Here is a 26,403-nt window from a genome sequence, read left to right as displayed (position 1 = left end):
GGAGTGTACCCTGGAGGTAGAAGGGTATAATATATAATATATAATATATAATATATTATTATATTATATAATATATAATATATATAAATATATATATACAAAATATATATAAGACCCATATATATATATATATGGGTCTGGGAGTGTACCCTGGAGGTAGAAGGGTTTCCAGGAACCCCAGTACCACCAAATTAAAATATATCAAGGGACAGGGTGTAACTTGGAGGTAGAATTCCCCTGGGTTCAGTCCCCAGTATCCAAGGGGAAAATGTGTGATAATTGCAAGAAAAGAAAGAATAAGTGAAAATAATATTTTGCAAACATCTACATAGACTTGATGGTGAGCAGGTACCCTTCCACGTGCTCTAGGCATTGAAGACAATGCACAGCCCTACACGGTAGCTAGTTTCCTTCCCTGTTTTACAAAAGAGCAAGCTGGATGGCAGGGAGGTTAAGTAAATTGCTCAATGCCACACAGCAAATAGGTAGCAGAGCTGGATTCCAATCCAGGTGGCTGGCTCTTCAGGGTCTGCTCAACAACTATCTACCCTACTCTTCCCAAAACCGTGAGAAGCAGCAGCCACCATGCCGGCACCATGCAGGGGAGAGAGAGCTTGTCCAGGCACCACATCGCACGACGGCACCTTTCAGCTTGAAGCAGCTCCTCGCGTCCCATTATCACTAACATCAGCCAGATAGGCTACAGTCATGAGGTTAAGAAGAATTTTTAGCTTTTTCCAGACAAGAAACTCTGCACAATCTATTATGTAATTTATGGAAACAGAGTACAAGATGAAAAACTGGAGAAAAGGTGTTTTTTTTTTTTTTTTCCCCAGAGATGGCACAGGAGAATTTTCATCAGAAATAGTTTCTTGATATGAAATTGGTTCTCTATGGAATTTAGCTCTTGCCAATGATGGTTGCTCTGGCCTAAAGGCCTTAAAGTTAACACAAACCTACATTTGCTACTGGTTATTTGGGCTTATGTCCTGCTACTATGGGAAGTCAAATGGGGAAGTTGCATGGGTACATAAGTTCCTTCCTTCCTTCCTTCCTTCCTTCCTTCCTTCCTTCCTTCCTTCTTTCCTTCCTTCCTTCCCTCCCTTTCTCCCTCCTTCCCTCCCTCTCTCTTTTTCTGTGGTTCTGGGGCTTAAACCCAGAGGCATACTACCTCTGAGCTAGATTCCAGCCTGTTTTATTTTTCATTTTGAAACAAGGTCTCACTAAGTTGCTGAGGGCTTCATCAAGTTACTGAGGCTGGCTTTGGGTCTAAAATCTTTTTGTCTCAGCCTCCTAAAATACTGGAATTACAGATGTGTGTCACTCTGCCTAGCTGCAACCTCTCTCTCCCTCTCTCTCTCTCTCTCTCTCTCTCTCTCTCTCTCTCTCTCTTCTTTCTTTGCAATACTGGGGATAGAACCTAGGGGCATTCTACCTTTGAGCTACACCCCCAGCCATATTTTTTTATTCTTTATTTTAAGACAGGGTCTCACTGAGTTGCAAAGGGCCTCACTTAATAGCTGAGGCTGTCCACGAACCGCATTCCTCCTGTCTCAGCCTCCCAAATGCTGGAATTACAAGTGTGTACCACCATGCCTGGCCTGCAACTGCTTTTCTAAAGGTCCAGTTCAACAGCAGCACTTAAACTGGTTTTCAGAAGTTAACTAGTTTGGGGCAAATATTCTCCCAGAAATATGTGTACAGTGGGGGCTTGTGAAAAAAATGCTCCAATGGAGTTATCATTCGTGCCTGCCTGCAACAGAAAGATGTTTTGTGACTGGATAGGTGTGTGTGTGTGTGTGTGCGCGCGCGCACACACACACACACACACACACACACACACACCCCAATTTGATGTCCATGAGTCATATAAATAGCCACGCTATTCGATTCTTTTCAAATGTTGGTGTGTCTACCTGTGTATAATACAGTCTCATGTAGTCAGAAGCCATCTGTCAAGGACAGTGTGGTGTGAGGGAGCAAGTCCTTTTCAATGACTGGGATGAAGAGGTCAGATTGGTGGACTTGGTCATGTGAAATCAGGAGAGAGATGGGCCCTGACAGCCACTTTGCGATTGATGTTCACAATGCGTGCTATCTTCAGAGGTGAATGCGTAGCCCAGTGCAAATTTCAGATGAAGAGCCAGCTAGGGAGAGCTATCTCACTACTGAAATGCAAGTCATTCAACCCAAGCTCCATTAAGTGGGGTTATTTATCAGGCAGTCAAAGTCTCTTTAACTTAAATGGCTTTCATTTGGAAGAAAACACCATGAATATCCCCTATCACAGATGATATGCACATCTCAGTCTGTGTCTTGAATGGGCAGGCTTCAGGAACATGAAAGTACCTTTTCACCTTCAGGATTACCCCAATTCTTTGGTCCCCGAGGGAATGATGCCTGTGACAGCCGCCTTTCATCTCCGGGAGCTCTGAGTCCTCTACCTTTCGAGCCCGAGTCTCAGAGAACAAAGATGAGGCTGTAACTTTATGGATGCTTCATTGTCTTTCCCCTTCTTTTCATGCTATTTTAAGCTCAAATGCCATCAAAATCAATTCTGTGGCCACATATCTTTGTGGCTTTTAGTTCAAAGCAAGAGCGAGGGAGAGAGATGGGAAGAGTGTGTATATGAGCAAGCCATTCCTATAGTCAAAAGCATTTATTTCAGTAAGACCATTCATATTCCCTTATGCTCGAATGATATTTACTTATAATGTGTACAACACAAAAAGAGATTCAATTTCAACCATCGCTGGCGTTCAAATACTGGAATAATGCTTTACTATTCCTTAAAGAGAGGAGCTATTTAACTTGTCCTGCGTTTGCTGAGAGGCATTAACAGCCCCCTCTCTTGTATCCAGGGATTCTACTACTGTCATTCATTGTATTAAACTGCGGCCAATAGACTGGATTTATTTCTTTCTCCAATGAAAATTCTCTCTCTTGTTGCCTTATTCACTTGGCAGGCTGAGGCTGCATCAAATATCTTTCTTGCTAATTTAAACTGATAAACAGCCTGGGACAGAAAGAAAGGTTGCCATACTGCTTTTCAAAGATACCTTCTCCACATTTGGAATGAAACAGGAGGGAAATCACTTTCTTTTGGGATCAAAGGAGAATTGATGAGAGTTTGTTTCGAAGCTTCAAAACAACAAAAGAAGCTGGAAGAGATAAAAAAAAAAACCCTCTATTGTTTGGTAAGAGAAAAAAAGAAAACCCAGCAAGCAAGTGAAAGTTTAATCTCAGTGTCAACTCCATATTGACAGTAAATGTATATGTTCCAGAATTGGAATGACTTCACAGAGCAGACAAACGCATGGCCCTGTGCACGGAGGACACGCGGCTGTGGACCAGGGTCCTGTGCGGGTGGGGCATATTCCTGCCCTGAGGTCACACCTGGGGTGTGGGTGACTGGGCCGATTCCCCCACTTCTCTGAAACTCAGTTTCCTCAGACACGTCTGAATTCCCACAGCCCTGGTTGAGAAGATCACATAGACGGCACAGAGTTCTACTCGCTTGTTTTTCTTCTTCGCCATCTCTTACTTCCTTGCTTCCTACACTTAATATTCTCTCTGTCTCTCTCTGTCTCTCTGTCACAAACACACACACACACACACACACACACACACACACACACACACACACTACCCCTCAACAAGACACACTGCTGCAACCTTAGTGCTGTGGGCAAGCACCACATGCCCACTTGACTGAAAAGAGCCTGAGTGTCCACCGGGCCAACACGGCGTAGCTTTGATCCTCTGCGTCAGCCAGCCCCTCTGCGGCCCGGCTCCTCTCCTTTCAGAACCCACTCAGAGCTCACTTTCTCTGGGAACACCTCCGGAACGGTTTCCAGGGTTCAGACACCGTGTGGGCCTCCTCAAGGTCTGGCACCAGGTCACCTGCACCGAGCACCTGCTCCATGTGGCCGCAGGGCTGTGCTGGCTGCACACTGGTCCCTGCCAGGGCATCGCATCCATAGCGCGCTGTCTCTGCTCCAAAAGCGCAGGCCCAGATCCATCAGACAGGTGATTCCTCAACTCTGGAAGCTCCTCTCCAGCCCCAGAGTGCTTCACCAAGAGCGGGTCACAGTGGCCAGGGCAGTGGGGTGCAAGCCTCTCCAGGGGGCCTGAACGCGTCGCTTCTCCTTCCTCCCTGATACTTCACCCAGAGCTTCCAGCAGCCCTCTGACCTCCAGGGGCCACACCTGCCTTTCTGGCTCTGCTTTGCCAAAAAAAATGTCTTTGTTCTCTTGTTTATTTTACATAAATTTACAAATCAAATTATGAAGTCCCAAGAAATACAGTTTTGGGATTTTGATTAGGGTTAAGTTGCACTTAGAGTTTGAGAAGATGGATATCTTTATAATACATTGACATTTATTTAGACCTTCTTTATGTTATTCAGAAAGGATGAAGATGTTAATTTTTTTGCCATAAAATATTTTTGTTGATCCTGGGGATTGAACCTGGGAATATTCTACCTCTCAGCCACACCCCTTCTTAGAATTTTGTTTTTTATTTTTTTGATACTGAAGGTTGACCCCAGAGGCATTCTACCTCCAAGCTATACTCCCAGCCCTATTTTTATATTTTTAATTTTGAAACAGGGTTTCATTAAAATGCTGTGGCTGGCCTTGAACCTGCAATCCTCCTGTCACAGCCTCTCAAGTACTGGGATTACAGGCATGTACCACCACACTTGGCTTTAAAATTTTCTGTTTTGAAGGAGGATTTCATCAAGTTGCTGAGGCTGGCCTCAAACCTGAGGTGCTCCTATCTCAGCCTCCCAAGTACTGGGATTATAAGTATGTGCCACCATGCCTGGCATACATTTCTTAGATATTACTTTTGGGTTACCCATTGGTGCCTGGTGGCTTTGTTACATTTGTGAGTGGCTCCTTCATCTACGTGCATTAGTTCTGGTCTATAGGAAAGCTACTGAATCAGGCATAATTATCCAGGAGCTGGCCTGAGTCAACTCTTGGTACCTGATTACTAACCACTTCTTTTTTTCAGTACTGGGGATGGAACCTAAGGGCATTGTATCTCCGAGCTACACTCCCAGCCCCATTTTTTAGTCTTTTTATTTTATTGAAACAGGGTCTCACTGAGTTGTGAAGGGCCTTGCTAAATAGCTGAGGCTGTTCGCGAACCATGATCCTCCAGTCTCTGCCTCCCGAATATGGGGATTACAAGCATGAGCCACCACGCCCGCCTTCTAACCACTTTTAAAAAGTACTTATTCTTCTCTATGGGAGTCCCTTTTAAAAATGAAGTTCTGCTGTTAAAAAAAATAAAACATATAATCTAGGGTGGAAAAAAGATGGTGAATAGAAACAGGTCTTTGCTACACATTTGTGAGGCTTTTCCAGTCAAGACATTCTGAAATTGTCTCTGAGGCCACATACTTTCCTCCCATTGCCTGAACCAGACTCACAAAACCATGGGAAGGATAGCATCAGGATATTGCAGGGGCTTTCAGAGAGGGAAACTCTAGAGAGGCAAAGGAGGATTCTCCCGGAGACAGATCCCTCCCCCCAACCAATCTGAAGGACAGTAACAGAGTTGTGTTGGCTGGAAAGTAACAAGCACAGAGATTGGTTCTGATGATGTGAAGCAAGCCCACCAGGGGACACTTCCTGTCTTACTAATGGCAAGGATGGCAGGCATCATACTATGAAAATGGTGTCATTTAAAGACATCTCATTACAGGATTCTGAAGGTATTGTCATGAAAAACAGCCTCAAGGGAATGCCATATGGGGAATTACTCGGAGGACCTGCTACTGTCCTAAACCCGCTCAGCCCTTGTCGGTAAATAATCCTTTAGTTCAATGGCAGGCTCACTAGGCAAATATTATCTCTATTTTTTTCCTCAAGGGGATCTACTGCACTTATTTGATAAATATTGAGACTAATAAAATAATAAAATTGTTGTTATAGGAAAGTGTAAACCAGATGGGCATGGTGGTACATGCCTGTAATACCAGTCCTTGAGAAGCCGAGATAGGAGGATCGCAGGCTTGAGACCTCAGCAACTTATCAAGACTCTCAGCAACCTAGTGAGACTGATCTCAAAATAAAAAATAAAAAAGGGCTGGAGACAAAATGCTCCTGGGTTCAGTAAAACAACAACAAACAAAGATAAATCAGATTTTGAATCTCTATAAGAAAGAAAAAAAATACTGCAATTGTAGGAAAAACAACCAAGAGTCCACAGCAATGGAATAAGGGGCTGCTTGTTTTGCAGGTGTCTTCTCAGCTTATCTTACCAGATCATGGGGTGGGCGCTGTTTTCCAGGTGTTTGGTCTGTAGGGAGAATGGATGGTTCAAACACTAACCTTGTTAGAATCTTACGGTAGGTGATTCTTTGACTTTGTAAAATTAGGCCCATGGAATGCAATAAATCAAAGAGCCAACAGTATAGGAAGGGGAAGAAAAGGAAAAAGCATGAGAGAACAGAACCCTCGGAAGAGAAAGGGGCCAGGGAGTGAGAAGCAGACAGAGAACATGTCCTGTCACGGCAGAGATCCCAGAACTCCAAGGAGATGAATTCAGTCATCCAGCTAGTGTTGACCAAGCATCTACTTATCCCTGCTAGGGGCTGGGGATACAACGAAGGCCAGACAGACGACACTTCTTCACAATCGCATGACAACCATCAACTACACAGGATTTTGTTGGTCACAATTAAAGAGACCTTTGACAGGGCATGGGTTAAGAAAATCTGCATGGCTAGAGAGAGCTGACCAGCAGAAAAATTACAAAAGCCAGTACTCATTCAGTTCACTGAACAAATACACATTGGGACCCTCTCGTGCCAGGCACTGGGGACAGAGCAGAGCCAGCCTCAAACCCTACAGGAAGAAGCAACAAATAAATGCATTCATGGTGTAAGTGCTGTGGAGAAACACAGAGCAGGGCAAGGGATTTATAAATTTCTGATTTATCGCATTTGTTATGATTTTGAAATTTTTTTCAAAGGATCTTGAACAAGACCTCTCTGAGTAGGCAACATGTGAGGGCTGATTTGATAGAAAGGAGGACAGTAGCCATTTGGGTATCTCAGGAGGAAGGAATATGTTCAAAGGCCCAGAGGCAGGAGTATGTCTGGAGCTGTGAGAAGGGGCTGTTAGGGAGCCAGAGGAGTATAACAAAGGAAATGAGAAGTGGAGTGAGGGAGGCAGAGAGAGATGAGAGATGGAGGTAGGCAGGAGAGGAGGGAGGAAGAAACAGGAGGATAAAGAGGAGGGGAGGAAGGCAGGGGAGAGAGGAAGAGGCTAATCATGTGGGGTCTGGGGCCACTGCAACGGTGAGGACTGTGTGGGTGAGATGGTTTTGAGCCCAGGCGGGGCATGATTCATGTCATTTTAGGGAAACCAGGACTGTTAGATGGCACATGTTGGGGCATAGATTTTCTGGGGGAGTATTCAAGAAAGTCCTCCAAAGGGAGGGAGAAGGGGGACTTGACATCTCTTCTCTTTAGACTGGAAACTTGAGAGGACTGGATGAAAGCGACCAGGGAAGGGAGCAAGAAGTTGACGCCCTGGACCCTAACTGATGGCTTCCATGGAATTGCATAATGTGGTTCTGGGGAAATAGTTTCTCCCAAACCTGTGTTGTGTGTGAAGTGAGACTGGCTGCTTATGAGAGGCAGGAACAGAGGCCATCAAGCCGCAGGGCTGGCCAGGACAGCCGGGCTGAGTCAGAAGCCAGGATCTTATTTCCTAAAGCTGTGAGCTGGGTTGAGTAAGAAAGCCACCTGGGGCCTCCGTCTCCTCATCTGCAAATAGGGATAACAAATCCTCTCACATGGGCTTGCTAGGCGATGGGAGTGAGAGAGTATTTGTAAAGCCTAGTACTTGGTTCCCTTAAGTGCTCAAATATGACAGTTATTATAAAAGATGTTATCACAAAGAAGTACTGTCTGAGCAAGCAAGATTCTGTCTTGAGTTCCTTTTTTTTTTCTTTTTTACTTTTCTTAATAGTAGGTTATTATTTAACTAGCATGCATTCTTTGCCAGACCTTGTTTTAAGTGCTTTTAATACATTAGTTCATATACTCAAAAGAGCCCAGTGCAGCCCAACGAGGTAGGTATTATTATTCTTATTTCACAGATGGGGTTAAAGTGAAGAGAGGACAAATCGATCACCCAGGTCACACAGCTGATCAAGGTCAGAGGTGAGAGTGGAACCCAGGGAGACTGAGCGCGGCATCAGTTCACATTCTTGTCACACATTGTGCTAGCCTTCTCCTCTGAGGATTATCAATGCTCATGACTCTTTATCAAGAACAGGAAACAATTCTCATTTCCTTGAGTGATGTACAAGATCTCTCAGGCTTGGTTCCCCACTACTCAGCAGATAAACATTTCTCCTAAGAGAGCAGCTCTGGAATGAGCCCAACCTTGGTATGGCTAAGACATCCACCTGGTCAGGTCCCCAGGCTGCCTTGGGCCTTAGTATTTACCATAAAGTGGGGATGATGATGTTCATAGGAAGTCATAGAAAAGTGTTCAATCAATGAAAACTTCTCTTGCCAATAATAACACTGATATATTTTGTTTAGCAAAAATACTACCATGTAGTAGACATTGCTCTCTTAAAAATAATTTTGGGCAAGGTAGTAATTTTCTCTTTGATCAAGGTAGTAATTTTCATCCTTGAATTTTTTTGAACCCAGGGGCATTCTACTCTGAGCTATTCCCCAGCATTATTATTATTATTATTATTATTATTAATTATTATTTTGAATAGGGTCTTGATAAGTTGCTGAGAATGAACTTGGCATTATCCTGTCTCAGCCTCCTAAGTACTGATTATCCTTGAATTTTAAGTCACTTGCTCTGTAGTGACTATGACATCACCAGAGATTGGGGTACCACTTTCTCCAAGGTCGCCTGCCTGCTCCTGTCTAGAGAGCTGGGCCTGGGCAGAAGGAGCTTATGGGAGCAGCTCAAAACCAGGCATTGTACAGTGCTCGCTTCCTTGAACCACCACAGTGAACCCAGGACCAGCAGGTGCAGGTGGGGAGAGGAAAGGTATCATCATTTTCTTTATGCAACTCTCTTTTTCAAAAGATCAACCCTGAGCATCTTTATCCCCAGAAGACTTCTTTCTCTAACCCCAAACCAGAGGAAGAAAGAGCCTTTTCTATTTTCTCTGGTAAAAAAAAAATGCCTCAAGTCTTCCTATGCAGCAACAATCACAGCAGCAACAAGAACAACAAGTGGTAGACCTTGACATTGCTTTCCTAGCATCCGTCCCCCTTTCTTCCTTACCAAGCACACCATGGTTTTGTCTGGGGAGTCAGAGGGCCTGCTTCTGGCTCCTTTGGAAGCTGAGTGGTGACATAGCCCCATCTAGCCCATGCATCGTAAGTGGAAATCCATATCAGGGAATCCTAATAGTTTTCTGATAGGGGGAAAAAAAAAAAACCAGTTCCCCTGTCTTCTCCTCTCCCCTTTTCTGCTAGAATAGAGTTATGGTGGTGAGTATCATGGAGAAACAGAATAGCTTCCATCCCATGGGGTGCAGATGGGAAAGAAAAAAAAAGCAGGAGGTGACTGAATCCCAGTGGCAGGACCTTGGAGGCTCACTCCTGGGCTCTGGCTAAATAAGAATAATCAAACGCTAACAAACTCTTAAGCCCACTGGATTCTACTATAAAAGATAATTTTAACTGAAAAATAATTATCAGTAGCTATGAAACACTCACTTCTTATATATTTTTATTTTTTGGGGGAGTAGTATTGCATCAAATCCTCATCAGAAACTTTTTTTTGTGTGTGGTACTGGGGATCGAACCCAGGGCTGGTACACCCCAGCCCTGTTTTATTTTTAATTTTTAAAACAGGGTCTTTCTAGGTTGATGAGATTCTCACTACTTGTTGGAGCTGTCCTTAAAGCTGTGATCCTTCTGTCTCAGCCTCCCAAGTACTGGGACTGAAGGCATGCACCACCATGCCTGGTCATCATAAAGTTCTGAGAGTGGATCAATCTATGATTGTCTCCTTTTACAGGTGAAGAAACCAAGGCCTAAAAAGCTCAAGTAATACTCACCATATACTAACAATAGTGGTGCTATAATTACCCAATTTTATAAAGGGGAAAGTTGAGGCTTATGAGCCTGGGTAGCTCAAGGTCTTGGGACAAGAGCTGAAGGTGGGATCTGAACTGAGGTGGTGTGACTCTAAGACCACATGGTGAGCGGTGTACAGCAGGATCAAACTCCAGCACCAATCCATCTGCCTTGGCCCACACTGATCTCTCTGTTGTCATCAGCAGGTCACTGGCCCTCCCAGAATAGCAGAACTAACTATGGGGTTCCTTTGCCTGTGTAGACAGTTCCCAAGTTGCCCTGGACAGGTAGGTCAACAGTAATTTCATGTACAGAAGGGGAAAAAAGCCTGAGCACAAGCTAGGTGATGAGAGGTGGGACTGATAAAGTGTGTGTGTGTGTGTGTGTGTGTGTGTGTGTGTGTGCGCGCGCGCGCCCGCGCGCATCGATGGAGGAGCAACAGCTCATATTCAATCCATACTGAGTTTGACATGAGGTACAAAAATAGCACAAGAAGTACAAAATATAGGCACCAGTCCAAATCCTGGCTCTGCCATACTTGTTGTGTCACCTGGTGAGATCATTTTCATATGCCAGCGTCCTCCTCTGTGTGACAGAAGGGTGGGGCTAAGGGTGAGATGAGACGGTGTGCGGGGAGCTCTAAGCAGTGTGCCTGGCCTGCAGGAAGCGCCCTGCTAATGTTAGTTTGTACTCTGTAATTAGACAAATTGACAGTAGATGCTGCTTCTCACTCCCAAAGTGCCACAACCAGCCTCTGATTTAAGTTCATACGGATATACACCTGGCTAAATATGATGGTTTGTTTAGAGAAAATGTTAAAATTGGTGCAGGACAATGAATTTAGTAGAAAGATCAATTGAGACTGTCATAGTATAATCTCAAAGATCGATAATTCTGGTTTCCCAGGGCTTTCCCCAGATAAAGGAAACATCTATTCTAACTATTCTTTTTTTTTTTTTTTTCAGTACTGAGGATGGAACCCAGGAGCATTCTACTTCTGAGGAACCCCCCCAGCCCTGTTTTTTTATTCCATATTTTGAAACAGGGTCTCACTGAGTTGCAAAGGGCCTCACTAAGTAGCTGAGGCTGTTCATGAACCATGATCCTCCTATCTCAGCCTCCCAAATGCTGGGATTACAAGTATGCACCATCACGCCTCACTATTCTAACCATTCTTAAGAGCGTTAGGCAGATTCTTTTTTTTAATTTTATTTTATTATTTTTTCATTTATCTTAATTAGGTACATTGTAATTTTGTTTTATTATTGTTTTATTTTTATACTGGAGATTGAACCCAGGGACATTCTACCTCCAAGATATACCCTTACTCCTTTAACAAAATATTTTTTAAAATTATAAAACAGGGCCTTTTTAAATTGCCGAAGCTGGCCTTGAACCTGTAATGATCCCTTCTCAGCCTCACAAGTCCTGAGATTACAGGCGTGCGCCAGATTCTTTCTCTTCACGAATAATGTCCTGCTTAGAATTCTGTGTCCCTGAAAAGGCACTGCTCGGCTTTGTTGGCAGATTGACTGTGGCTTGTCTCTTCCACACAGCGTGGTTTGCCCAGGGCACCCATACAACAGTGAACAGATGAGCCATTAGTGCTGTGTCCCAGAAACAGATTGGGTTAAAAGTGGTTTCACATTCTTTGGTGTTCCTTTCATTGAGAGGGGAGTGTCATCTCCTTCCCTCGAGTCCAAGCTGGCCTTAGTGACTGCCTGACTGATGAAGTGGAGTAGGAGCGACATCTTAGGACTTCCTAGGCTGAGTTATACTAGGGTTTGTAGCATTTGCCTGGGCCTCCAGGAGGACTTACTTTGAATTCCCAGCTCTGAGCGAGAAGGCAGGCCACGCAGAAAGACCTTGAGGCAGCATGGAGAGCAGAGGGGCCCAGTTGAGATCGGCCCTTTGGCTGTGCCTTTAAGGGGCTCAGATATGTGAGTGAGGTGCTCTTGGACCTTCTAAGCTACCTATCCACCACACCAAGTGACCTCCACCAATAGTGCATGGAACAGAAGAGGCACCTAGCTGGGCCATGCCCAAATTCCTGATCCACAAAACCAGGAGCAGTAATAATGCACTGGTGGTTTGAAGCTACCGAGTCTTGGGGCACTTTGTGGTACATCAGTAGGTAACAAAAATACAAACACTGCTGGATCTTGTGACTCAGGCTCAGAGGTTGAACCATGCACCAGTGCTGGCTTTCAGCAAGGTCTCAATCACTGGATTTAGAAGACAAAAACATCTGAGCGGCAGAGATGAGACAAAGAGAAATGTGTATTCACGGGTCATCTGTCCTAGATGATGTTTTCAAATGAAGTTGAATGCTTCTTTTTGTGAACACGGCTGCATACCAGTGGAGCCAATGCAGTACTTAGCTAGGTAAATGCCGGGAGCATCAGTGGGCATCTTTTAAGCTGCACTGATGTTCATGGGGTCAACCTGGTGATGTAACCTGTGAGCTCTACATGGTTCAAAGGTGGCACTTGGCACAAGGACATGTGAATTCAAGTGATCAGACACAAACTAAAAGAGAGATGACTATTTCTGAGAGCTGTGGGTTAATTTTTTTTTTTTTTGGCTGTTCTTGGAATGGAAAATGATTGTGAATTTTGGGGGAAAAATACCAGAGCAATCTGTTTTCTTGGCCGCATGCTATGGAACAATTTTAAAGCATTGAAGTGCTTTCCATATTTTCTAATCACTTGAGTCCAGAACTGATTATGGCTCTCAGCATCTCTCGGATCTCCACTACCGGAGCCCTCCATGTCTTTCAGGGAGAGGTTTCACCTTGAAAGCAGGCGCCCGGATTCAGTAAAGCACAGCTCGCTACAGCAGGAACAAACAGTTTAATTGCAGCACAGCTCCACAAGGACCAGGTGTTTTGGAAAATCACTGAGGGCCCAATTCAGAGACAACCCAGATTCATTCTCTCTTATCTCACAGAAACAAAACATAACCTCTCTTTCCAAACAGAAACAAAACCCAAAAAACAAAAACAAGCTCTACCATAAAACCAAGTTCTTCCAAACAAAACAATTGCTGGGACCTGTGGGCAAGGACGGACAGACGGACACACACACACACACACGCATGTATATGATAGAACATCTCTGGAAAAAGCCCCAAGAAATGGATAATAATAGCTTCTTGCAGAGAGAATAGAGGAACTGGAGAAAATTAGAGTTGATGGAAGAGAAAGGCATTTTTTTGCTATAATTTTTTTGAATACTTAAAGATTAAAAAACTTTTCAAAATTATGAGGGAGCATAATTCCAAGCCTGAATATGGGACTTACGATATGCTAGGCAATGTGTTAAGTGTTGTATGCATATTTGCTCCTTTAATTATTACAATAACTCTAAGTGCATACATCACATGCCATCCTGACCTTGTAGATGAGGAAACTGAGGTCTAGATAGATTAAATAACTTGCTCAAGGTCACACAGCTACTATAAGTCAAACTGAGATCTGGACCCAAAGAGACCAGATCTGGAGTCTTACCTTTTAATACAGCATAATACTGACTTGCCCCAAATAAATATTGTCACTTGTTCATAATTGAGTTGGGGCAGATAGTAAAGTCATATTTATTTATTTATTTATTTATTTATTTATTTATTTATTACTGAGGATGGAACCCAAGGGCATTCTACTTCTGAGCTACACCCCCAGCCCTATTTTTTAAATTTTAAAACAGGGTCTCAGTGAGTTGCAAAGGGCCTCACTAAGTAGTAGCTGAGGATGTCCGCAAACTGCAATCCTCCTGTCTCAGGCTCCCAAATGCTGGGAATACAAGTGTGCACCACCATGCCTGGCTGGATAGGTAATAATTTCTTTCTTTGCTCACACAGTTCTCCAGGGTAGTGGGATACAGGAGATGATGGTTCACAATAACCAAGAAACAATTCACTTGCAAACTTAATAAGCAGCACAGCTTTAGGAGGCCTCAAAATCGTGTGAATACCAGTCCAACATCACCACTTTGGCCATGTTGCTCAGTCTTTCAGCTCAGTAGCTTAGCAGCTACTATGAGCTAGGTACTCTGCTAGGATCTCGGGACAACTGGCTTATAGAGTCTCTGCTTCTAGGAAACTTACTGGATGCTGGCAGAGATAGGCAATAGACAAATGAACACAAAACTCTGAATGTGTACATCAAGGAAATGAGAGATGGACATGGGACTCCTGATTTACACTGATGGTCAGAAAGTGTTCCTAGATAGAGCATGAAAGAATGAGAAGGAGTAAAGCAGGAAGAAAAGGAAGGGGATGGAGGAAAGGAAAAGTGTTCTGGTGCTCGGAACAGACTATGGCAACGATCGGGGAAACCAAGAAGAGATGTTTGAAGACAGATAGCCCCCTGTGGCTCAAGCCAAATGAGACCAGTTGAGTTTGGACAAGAGGCAGATTGTGCTGACTATGGTAAGGGTTTCATGACTTTGCTAGGCGCTCTGGTAAGTCTTGAGGGTGATGAGTGGGAATCACACAGCCGCCTTACTTTTTAAGGAGATTATTCTTTTAAGGCTGCTGTGTAGATAGAACATACAGGCGGAAGCAATGGAGGATGTGAAAAGCCAGCTGGGGAGATACTGCAGGAAGCGATGGAGATGGCTCAGAGAAAGTGCTGTCGGGGAAGGGCGGTAGATACAGCTGAGATCCATGTTGGTGGTAGGATATTGAGTGGGGAGTTGGGGGGAGAGCATTCACTATGAAGTGCTACTGTGGAGCATAAGTTGATGGCTATAGATGGCTTCACCAGCTGTAAAGTGGGGAAGCCGTTGCTACAGATGAAGAGGCCAAGTTCCAAAGACACCCTAACTTGCCCAAAGTCACACGGCTGCTTGACGGCAGGGAGGAAGGAGTGGAAGCAACTGGCCTATGATTTCTTCACTCTTCTCTGTGGCTGTACCCACAGGAGAGAAAAAGGCTAGTGATCAGGTCTAATCCTGACAGAGGGTCTGTCAGATGGACCTCTGGGTAAACAGAATGGTGGTATTTAGGATGTCCCTGACCAAGGCTTACCTCTAGCAAATAGCACTGGAATCTATGAAGCGGGGCTTCTTGGGAATAACGCATCAGCTACACAATTATAACAGGGTTATAACAGGGAGATGTTTAATAACTGAAAGTCTCCATGCTCTGCAGCAGGAGGTGACCTTTGATCCTTACCTATTTTCTTGGGTAAGGGGTGTGTCCAGTGAGGGAAGATAGGGCCTGGGGAGCTGGTCCTTGGTATTTCTTTATGTCAGGAGTCTCTTGATTACATGTACTCTTGAAATTACTTAGCCAAACTTGCCACTGGGCAAGACCTCTGATGAACGTGATGTGACTGGTGATCAGATCCCACATGCTCACGGGGCTGCACACACCTGTTTACCAGGCCTTACTCCTCCCACAACTGCTATGAGCGCGTGGTAACATCACAAGTGGTAACATCAGGCCTGATTACAAGACTTGTTATATCTGAACCCCTTTCTAGAGGCAAAACACTGGTATTTATTTGACACATCAGATATCTATCTACTAGGAAAGTTATATTTTAGGATGCTTATGCAATTGAAAAGGCATGATGTGCTTGGTTTCATTGTGCCAAGTAAATCTGGGAGAACATAATATTGGATTTTTTGGGGGTAAGTATTCTTACACATACCCTGGGAGGTGAAGCAGGCATTTTGTCTCTAATGACTGATCCTAAGCAGTTATCTTAGAACTTTTCTGATACTTAGATTTGTCCCCTGTTCCCCTCAAAAAAAAAAAAAAAATATCTCCCAAACTGTCAAAGAATCAGTACAATAACATCATTCCCAATTCTACTTGTAGCCTTCCTGAATCCTAGAGAATTTTTTTGTTCCCTTCTTAAGGTGCACAATTTATCTTCACACACAACTCTGCTTTGAAACTTAGGAAGAATGATAAAGGAAAATTGTCACTCCAGCTGGAAGGGAGAGAAACCTTCTTGTCCTCTGCCTTGTGATAAACTGCACTTACACCAGAGGAATCGAAAGACAGAAACAACACACAGACCTCACACCCTACTCCTGGTCAAAACCACCCATCATGTACTGAGCTGCGGCAGATAAAGCAGATCACAAGGCAAAAGTCTCCTCTGGTGGATGCTGACCGAGAGGAGTCTGGCAGGCATGACCACGTTTTGTGAAGAGAAGCTTCTGACGCTTTCTTTCTCCCACACAAACTCCCCAACCAAAGCCCGCTGTTTACCTTCTGCGAGCGGGTCCAGGGTGTGTATCATGAGCTGGAAGATGCTGTTTCTCATGAGGCTGTTGTGGAGGGAGGCAGAACTTCCACCCCGCTGGAGGCGCGGCTTCGCCTGAGCAGAGAAACCAAAGAAGCCATTAGTTCTCAGCCTTGAGGGCTTGCGTGTTAGGTGTAAGATCTCTCCTAGTCTGATGGTCACACATTTTTTTTTTTTGCTACAAGACCCCACATTACTCAACCACAGATTTTCAAATGCATTTCAAACCTCCTGTGGCAATGGCTTTCTTACAGCCTTTCCTACTGCATGGGTTAATGGCTTCCATTTTTCTTAGAGCTTGGTAAATGCCAGGTAACGTGCTACATGCTTCAGGTCATTCGCTTATCTCATTCTCCAAATAAACTCTGAGAAATGGATCTTGTTAGTTTTAACTTTAGATAGATGACGGACCTTAGTCTCTGAAATGAGGTGTTCACATCACCTAGACAAACATGAAGGACAGAGGCCTAGGGCTCAACTCTGCTTTTCTTGAACACTGGTACTCAACTAATGGGTGGTCTCTAAAATTACTGGATGGTACATCCTATCAGTAAAATGAGTGTGTATATCTGTAGCTATATCAAGATCCTATCTATACAGACATACATGCTAATATATACATATACATATACATATACATATACATATACATATACATATATGTATGTATTTTGTCTGTGCTTTCATTCCTAGGGATTTAACCCAGAGGTGTTCTAAACCCCCAGCTATACCTCTGGCCCTATTTTTTTTAATTTATTTTTATTTTATTTTATTTTTTTGTGGTACTGGGGTTCCTGGAAGCCCTTCTACCTCTGGGCTACACTCCCAGACCTATTTTATATTTTTGAAACAGGGTCTCTTACGCCAGCGCGGCTGGCTTCGAACCTGCGCGATCCTCCTGTCTCCGCCTCCCAAGCGCGGGGATTACAAGCGTGCGCCACCACGCCCGGCAACTATTTTATTTTTTATTTTGTAAAAGGGTCCTGTTAAATTGCTGAGGCTCTCACTAGGTTTCTGAGACTTGCCTCAAACCTGTGATCTTCCCGTCTCAGCCTCTCAAGTATTGGGATTACAGGGGTGTGGCACCACACCTGGTGAGCATTTATTTTTAAAAAGGATAAGATGAATGATATAGAAAATAAATCATAAAGGTGCTAATATTTAGTTCTTGCTCTCTGAAGGAACATCTTTCATGTCTCCTGAGATAACCAGTCTCTATCCCGGGTATTGCAACTATAATCCAGAAAACTCTATGGTCTGTTTTAAATGAGCTCTGAAGAGACTGAGTCTCCTATCACAGAGACAAGGAGAACCCTCTTGGCTTCAAGGGGGCTCCTTTGCACAGACTCCTACAAGTTGTGATCCTTTGAACAAATAAAATGGAACTGAGATATGAGACAGGACAGATGTGTCTGTAGAGAGGAAGTTACCAACAAACTCTTTTTTATCTCTCAATGCAAACATCTCAAAAATATCCCAGCCCAAACTCCCTATATTTTGACAGATTTTTATCCCGAATAGAAATTGCTTTCTTCCCCTTGGTTGATTTTGTGGTACTCATCACAGGGGAAGATGCTCAGAGGCAGCCAGGTTTTATAGACAGACAGATTTAAAGAGGAAGGAAATATTGCAATACAAGAGAATTAATTTCTTATTGAAATTTTGGTCCAAAAGTTTGACATAAAATTTTCTGTGGTCAGGTAAAATAAAATACTATTTTCCATCAAGTCTTCCAGCCTTCTACATTGCAGTATTCCCAAAACATTCCATTACACTCCAGACTCTCAAGGAGACTTCCCAAGAAAGTCCCATAAGACACTCCATAATTAAACACATTTAGAAAGTGCTAACTCCTAGCCCACAGGTCCCTAAAGTGAGTAATACTGCACCCAAGGGGTGCTGGAACAAAATATAGGCACATAAAAGAATATAAATTTGACACTGCATCTACCTGTTTATTTGTTTAAAGGAGGTAGATTTCCAAATTATTGCATTGAATACTTTTTTTTTTCTGAAAAGGGACAATAAGCCAAATAAGTTTAGGAAGCTCTTAGACCCCTGCCTAGATGTTTAGAGTTTCAAGACATACATTATACTACTACTCAGTCTAATGCTAAAGAAATATGGTAACTTGATTAACTTGGACAGGGTTTCCAAACCACTGCCAATATATCCCTTGCTTTGTAAAATACTTATTAACAATTAAGGTCCAAACATCTGGAGGCAATCACGAAGTGTGTGGTGAGCTTGAAACAGGAATAAAATCTCACTGAGAGATGTGAAGGAATCTAACTTCCTTAGTGTGATTTTTAAAATAGTTGATATTCTATGAAAATCATATTCCCAAACTTAACAGCTTTCAGAGGAGAATCAGAGGTGATCAGTGGTGCCTCAATAAGATCCTCAAAGGAAGAGACTGCAGTTCATGCCAATAGCCTGGCGCTGGATCTGGCATATCCTCTGGGCTCTCAATGATTGCTTTAAATATTTGAGCACTACAGAAGGAAGGACAGGGTCATAACTCTCTTCGTTACTATTTCTTTTAGTCTTAAATGTCTTGTTCTCTTTTAAATGCACTGTACTATTTAGTTATAGATGATTAAGGTTCCAATTATTTTAGGGCATGGTTAGGAGACTTGAGCAGAGTTGAAACATAATCCCTGATGGCTGAACACAAAAACTTGGAAGGTCATTTCCTTGCCATGTTGCACAATGTGAAATGTGTTAATTGGACAGGAACTGGAAAATGTGTTTGTTGTTACTAATTTGTCATAACCATCGTTACTATGGTTCTTATTCTGGGAAACCGGAAGAACTCTTCATTAGAATAGGATTATCTCTACAGAAGAATTTATAGCAGTCTTTCAGCCATTATGCACATTTTGAATATGTGCGTCTCATGCAGCATTTCTTTTGAAGAGACCAAAAGAAATTTTCAATAAAAATATGTACATGCACATACACAGGAAAATAATTATCAAGCATTAGGATACACACTGTGCCCAAATATCAGCTCAACATCCCTTGGAACGTAATTTGGAAATTTCTTACTCTTTCAACTCCTATAAAAGTTCATACCCAATGGAAGAGAGAATTCAAACTTTTGGGACTTGGGGCCAGAAATAATTTGTTGGTGAATATTAGAATTCAGCTGCTGCTCATCATAGGACAGAGTATACTCCCCATCCCTGGGGGTAGGGGGAATTAAACCATATACATATTCCAAGGGAGAGGGTGATTTGCTGAGCATGGCCCGCCTTCCTCCCATCCCTGCCCCATGCTCTCCACAGGCACAGGAACAGGCAGGCAGGGCCACTGGTTCCTACCGGTAGAGTCGGTTCATCCTTGTCCCTGGCTGTAGATGACTGCGTAAGAGGAAAAAGCAAAAACAAACGACAAAGTAAATAAACAAGTGACAAATTACACATAGAGCTTGCATGTATGTATGTATGTATGTATGTATGTATGTATGTATGTATTTAGCAGTACCGGGGATAGAACTCAGGGGCATTCTACGTCCGAGCTATACTCCCAGCCCTATATTTTTATTCTTTATTTTGAAACATGGTCTCACTGAGTTGCAAAGGGCCTCACTAAGTAGCTGAGGCTGTCCGTGAACCGTGATCCTTTTGTCTCAGCCTCCCGAATGCTGGGATTACAAGCGTGCGCCACCACGCCTGAGCTTGCATTAAATAACAAGTATCAGCATAGAGTATTTGCTTTTTTCTACTCCTGGAAGGAGTCAAGCTGAAACAGAGGGCCAATGGAATATATTTCTAGCCGATATATAATGGTTCATTTAGACATGGGATCGGTTTTCTTGAAAGGTCAAAGTTGAATGGCTAAATCAAATGCCCAATAGTAGAGGGCAGTTAAGTCAATTATGGTACAGCCATGAAGTAGAATACCAGGTGATCATCAATACAAATGAGGTAAATTTGCATGTACTAAAAGAGAAAATATTTTAGATGTACTGTCAAGTGAAAAGATTTTTTTTTTTTTTTTTTTTTTTTTGCGGGTCTGGGGATGGAACCCAGAGGCATTTGACCTTCGAGCTACACCCCAGCCCTAATTTTTATTATTTATTTTGAAACGGTCTCACTGAGTTGCACAGGGCCTCACTAAGTAGCTGAGGCTGTCCGCGAACTGCAATCCTCCGGTCTCAGCCTCCCAAATGCTGGGATTACAAGTGTGTGCCACCATGCCCGGCATGAAAAGATATTTTAAAAAATCCTAATTATTATTATATCGCTTCATAAAAATAAATTAATAATACTTTAGGATATATAAAGAAAAAGTAAAAATCAATTAGCATTAATAGTGACTGTTGTTGCAGAGGATGGGATTATAGGGAAGTGTCCTGGTCCATGTTTAGGAGGAAGCAGTGTTATCATCCTGAACGTGGTAAATGAGACCTGAAGAAGTCAGGCCATCAAATGAAAGTCCAGGATCATCATGCATGGAATAATTCATTTTTTCTCCTGTTCCTCTCTTGCCCCAACATTTTGAATGCTCTATTCTAAAAATGGAAACCTTTGTCTAGTTGGAAGAGGATAGTTAGAACACAGGGCATCTGAGGAGGGGACAATGAAATGTCACCGACATGACTCAACTGGATGGCCTCTTTGCTTCCCCAACTCATTGTGAGCTCCTGTCTTACACAGAATCGGGCACTGTCCAGGTGCTTGGTGACTCTCCCCATGCTTAGACTTCTTGCTAAGCCTTTGCCACTTTGCTCAACTGTAGGTGTAAGAACAAGCCAAGACCTCCCCACCCTGCCTTGCCTTCTGGTTTTCCCCATTGGATTCTGAGCAGTTAGGGAACAGCAGAAACAACCATATATGTGGAGAAGAAGGGTGATAGCTGCTGAGTTGTTTTCAAACCTTCATGAGTTGCAGGTTTTTTTTTTTTTTTTTAGATCCTACCACACGCGTCATATAAAGAGTGCTAAGATGCTGCCACATCCCACATAAAATACGCATTCCCTTGTAAAAAACAGAGAGGATTCTTAACATTTCAAGTTTCAAATTATTGGCTATGTGCGATTAATTTATGATCAGCCTACTCAAAATCTTGGAAAGTGAGAAAACAGGAGCCACAATTCGTTTTCACACATAAATTTTAAGATGAGAAAATGTGATACTTAAAGAGGTTGATTACTGTTTTGTAGATATCAATGAAATATTTTAATAATCTCAATTTAGGTAGAGATGTCTTTTTGGACTTTGAAATCACTATGATGTGTTTTTTTCCCTTCTGGTTCCAAATATTTTTATAGGCCCTTGATGACTTTGTGAGTCTCAGATACAGACAGAGAGTTCTGGGTCGGTGGTAATTTCTGAGCACTGCTGACAGCATCACTAAGTTTGCTAAAAGCAAAGCAAAGCAAAACAAACAACAACAACAAAACAAAAACCCTGATTTGGGGCTCTTTCAGTGATTTCTCTAAAATACTAATAAGAAAATATGTCTGATGCCCTAGGTCCCAAGAACATGCTTGGAGAGGACAGGAAATTGTCCTTTGATTTCTCTCTTTGCTCTGAAAGGCACTGTATGAGCCTGTTTCTCTCTGGCAGGTCCTTTCATTTTCTCTCCTTCTACATCAGACAGCTCAACAAATGGCCCCACATTCTACAGAATAATCCCCCAGGGAAATTTCTCAGTGCAGTGAGCTCAGCCTTTGGACATACACCGAGATTAACTGTCAGAGCACGCCTTTTCAGTTAGCAAATTTACACCTTGTGGCTAAATGGGAGACACATAATTATGAGCTAGAATTGATACTTCAGTGTATACCATAGAACATGAAAGAACGGTAAGAGAATTGAGAAAAGGATGGGCTTCAGAAGAGCAAAAATATCACCAGCTGAGGGTTTAAATTAAAAAATATACTTAAATAAATTATTTGAGGCAAGAAAAAAATAAAAACCTGTCTTTTGGTTTTAAAGAAAGAAAAAACATCTATCCAAATGACTTCCTTTTTTTCTCATAAGCTAGGAGGATCAGAAAACACAATAAGTGAAAGAAAAATACCTTGTTCACAGATTCTACAAAGAAAAAAATAGAGTACAGAGAAAAGTCTAAAATATTTGATGAAATTTCTCTCTATTTAATATCAACAGAAGTTGACCTTATTAGTTTTCTTTCAAGTGTGATTTTCAGACATGAATATACATCAGGTTACAACATGTAAATTTAGATCTACACACAAATGACAGTGGAAAGCATTTAAAATGCCCCACATTTCCCTTTTATGTAGTCCTCTTACAAATAAGACATGTGATGATAAATGCCCATTTTCAGGGGCTCACCCTCATCTACTGATAATTTCTGATGCACACCTGATTTGGGTTTCCTCTCATTGCATCCTGAAGCAGCTTACATTCCTTGCCATGTGCTGCTCATTACCTTAGAAATCCAATTTTAAAGGGATTTTAATTACATTGGAAGTAATTATTTATGGTGACAAAGAAACAATCCAAATGTGGACAGTCAGTGGGTTTGGGGTTGGCCTCAGTGTCATGAATTTATTTTCAGGGCCACTGAACATCTGGCAAACTGATTCTATCAGATGTTACAGAACACAACTTCTTAAAAAAAGACTTGATGGATTAATCTCACCATTCTTATTATGTGCTTTGTTAGTTAATCCCTTTGATTTTAATATCATTATTATGCCATCTCATTTTAATGTCATCTGTTATTACTTGTATTATCATACATATAAATACTATCAATACTACTTATTTGGGCTGTACTGATTTGAAAGCCTAATTCTTTGTGGTTAATTTGAAGGTTATGCCAGCCATAGCAAAGATTCGTTGAGCCAGTCTGGAGCACACACAGCGATTCTTGAGGATTACTTAAGAGAATTCATAACGTACATCCAGAAGGGTCTTGGGCTGGAGCTTTGTTCTGCCAGTGCAGATCTCTCTCCATTTATGACAGCAGAAGTTCTTCCAGGGAAGGATGTAAATAATACAAGTTTTACTTACAAGAAAGTGTTCTGTAATTTGAATATTCAACGTAAACCTGCTGCCTCCCTGATTGCTCTTTTTTTTTTTTTTTTTTTTTTTTTTAGGGTCTTGTTAAATTGCTAAGGCTGGCCTAAAACTTGTGATCTTCCTACCTCAGCCTCCTGAGTACTAGGACAAATCTGGCAATTCCAGATTTTACTAAATACAGTTAACATCAATTTTTCAACATTTGGAAAGAAAAACAGGTCAAATTGATAGAGGATATAGACAAGTGGCTTTATCTTGATGAGAAGCCATAGGAATTAAGTTGCCAGGAAAGAAAGGCATAAGCAAAACTGGGAATGGTGGTACACACTTGTAATTCCAATACTCAGGAGGCTGAGACAGGAGGATCTTAGGTTCAAGGCCAACCTTAACGATTTTCTGAGACCCTCAGCAATTTAACAAGACACTATTAAAAAAAAACAAAACACTAGGGTGATGCAGACATAGTGGCATATGCTTGCAATTCCAGTACTTGGGAGGCTAAGACAGGAAGATTGCAGGTTCAAGGCCAGCCTTAACTACTTAGTGAGGCCCTGCACAACTTAGTGAGACCCTAATTCAAAACAAAGAATAAAAAAAATAGGGCTAGGAGGTAGAATGTCCCTAGGTTCAATCCCCAGTATTATTGCCAAAAAATAAATAAATAAAAAGTCTGGGGTGGCTGGGTGTGGTGGCGCACGCCTGTAATCCCACCATTTGGGAGGCTGAGACAAGTGAGGCCCTTCGCGATACAGTGAGACCCTGTTTCAAAATAAAGAATAAAAAAGAGGGCTGGAGGTATAGCCTGAAGGTAGACCGCCCTTGATCTCCATCCCCAGTATTCCCCCCCCAAAAAAATCTGGGGTATAGTTCAGAGATAAAATGCCCCTGGGTTCTATCCCAAGTATCACTAAAACAAACAAACAAACAAACAAAAAGAAAGGCATATGTAAATGTGGTGGAGACAGGGCCCACTTCAGGGACAGAGACCAGATCTTCAAGGTGGCAGCCATGTAGAACTTACAAGGGGTCATCCTGAGGTCCTGATTGCTCTTTTTTTAAATTTGTTTATTTATTTTTATTTTTTTATTTTATTTATTTATTTATTTATTTTAATTTTATTTTATTGGTGCACTGTATTCATATATCATAGTGGGATACAAACTTTTGTAGACATACATGCACACATCGCCCAGTCAGCCCCCACCCGATCCCCACCCCATTCTCTCCCCATCCCTCCTTCCCATGCTTGGCTTAGTGGTTGACATCTAGTATTATAGCAATTTATCCAAAATTAAAAATGATAATCTCACATAAAAGTTTCATTTGTCTGATACCAAGCGTTTGATGATTTAAAGATAGCATTTCAATATTTCTTTTTGCTTTCTTTCTTACTAGAGCATATTTTTTTCTGTTTTTTTAGGTGAAACTATCATATATTTATATATTTATTTTTCAGAAAAAAATCTATCCTAATATGGAATATGAATTCTAGATACCCAAAACGATCTTGAAAAAGAACAAAGCTAGCAGATATATATTTTCTCATTTCAAACCATATAAAGCTACAATAATTGAAACAGTGTAGTACTGTTCTAAAGGCAGATATATAGACCATTGGAGTTAAATACGAGCCTAGAGCTAAATTCTTCCCTATATTGTCAAGTTATTTTTGACAAGGTTTCCACGAACATTTGGTGGTGGAAATAATAATCTTTTAACTAAATATTGTTGAAAAATAATAATTACATGGAAAAGAATAAAATTGGACCTTTACCTAATCCCATATACAAGTATTAACTCAAAATAGATAAAAGACCTAAATATAAATCTTAAGACTATAAACTTTTAGGAGAAAATCTGGGTCATAAAACCTCACAACATTGAAATTGGCAGTGATTTCTTGGATATGATTTCAATGGCACAGGCAACAGAAGAATATACAAACTCCCTAAAAAATAAAAGAAAATATTGTATATCCAAAGACAATGTAAACAGAGTTAAAAGTTACTAATAGAATTGGATAAAATATTTCCAAATGCTATATCTGAAGGTATATTAATATTCCAACTAGAAATCCTAAAAATTAACAACAATAAAGGCAAACAATACAACTTAGAGATAGGTAAAAGACTAACATAAATAATGAATCTCCACAGATAACCAATCTTAGTTGTCTGTTGGATGGAAACTCTTGTTTCTCTGGTTCTGGTGAGTGTTACCTATTTCTTCTTTGTAGTTAATCTCTTTGAGTATTTTCTCTAGCGCTGGTTTTGAAGACATAAATTCCTTCAGTTTCTGTTTGTCATGGAAGCTTCTTATTTCTCCATCTAATTTGATAGAAAGTTTTGCTGGATAGGAAATTTTTGGCTGGAAGTTGTTTTCTTTCAGAGTTTGGAATATGTTACTCCAAGCCCTTCTGGCTCTCATGACTTGGTTTGGGAAGTCTGGAGTGATTCTAATTGGTTTGCCTCTGAATGTCAGTTGGCCCTTTGTTTTTGTTGCCTTTAAAATTCTCTGCTTGGCTTCCACATTGGTCATTTTGACAATTATATGGCGTGGGGATCCTCTTCTCCGATCCTGTCTAAAGGGAGTTCTGTAAGTTTCCTGGATCTGTGTATCAACCTCTTGCTCTATATTTGGAAAATTTTCTGCTATTACTTCCTTGAAGAGATTGTTGATCCCTTTGGTATCACTTTCTTTTCCCTCCTCTATTCCAATTATTCTTAGGTTAGCTCTCTTAAGATGGGCCCATATTTCTTCAATGTCAGATTCCTGCTGTTGGATATTTTTTTCTAGATTAGAAACTATGCATTCATTTTTGGATTGCTCATCTTCTAAGAGCGAGATTCTGTTCCCCATGTGGTCTAATCGGTTGTTTGTGCTTTGAATTGAGGCCTTTACTTCATTAATTGCATCCTTTATCTCTTTTTGGCTCTCTCTGAGTTCTTTTCGAAGCACCTCTATTATTTCTACAGTTATTTTCCTGATTTGATCTTCTAGAAATCTCTGATTTTCTGTTTTATCAGGTTCTGATGTTGTGGGGTTGTGCACATTCA

The 26,403-nt window shown here is 41.8% G+C and overlaps 1 protein-coding gene across 3 annotated transcripts in view; it reads right to left on the bottom strand.

The window, feature by feature from the left end:
- SLC24A2 (solute carrier family 24 member 2) overlaps positions 1-26,403 on the bottom strand; it is a gene marked incomplete at both ends in the record, with an annotated part of 267,757 nt that overhangs the window by 87,284 nt on the left and 154,070 nt on the right. For all 3 annotated transcript variants that reach the window (XM_080708529.1, XM_080708530.1, XM_080708531.1), the window contains 2 exons: positions 16,310-16,418; positions 19,670-19,708. In XM_080708529.1, the coding sequence (XP_080564655.1) occupies positions 16,310-16,418; positions 19,670-19,708 (148 nt within the window). The remainder of the gene's footprint in view (positions 1-16,309; positions 16,419-19,669; positions 19,709-26,403) is intronic.

Source organism: Muscardinus avellanarius (assembly GCF_963383645.1).
Source record: "Muscardinus avellanarius genome assembly, chromosome: 13".
NCBI classification, from domain to species: Eukaryota; Metazoa; Chordata; class Mammalia; order Rodentia; family Gliridae; genus Muscardinus; species Muscardinus avellanarius.
This window is presented reverse-complemented; position numbering and strand designations above follow the sequence as displayed.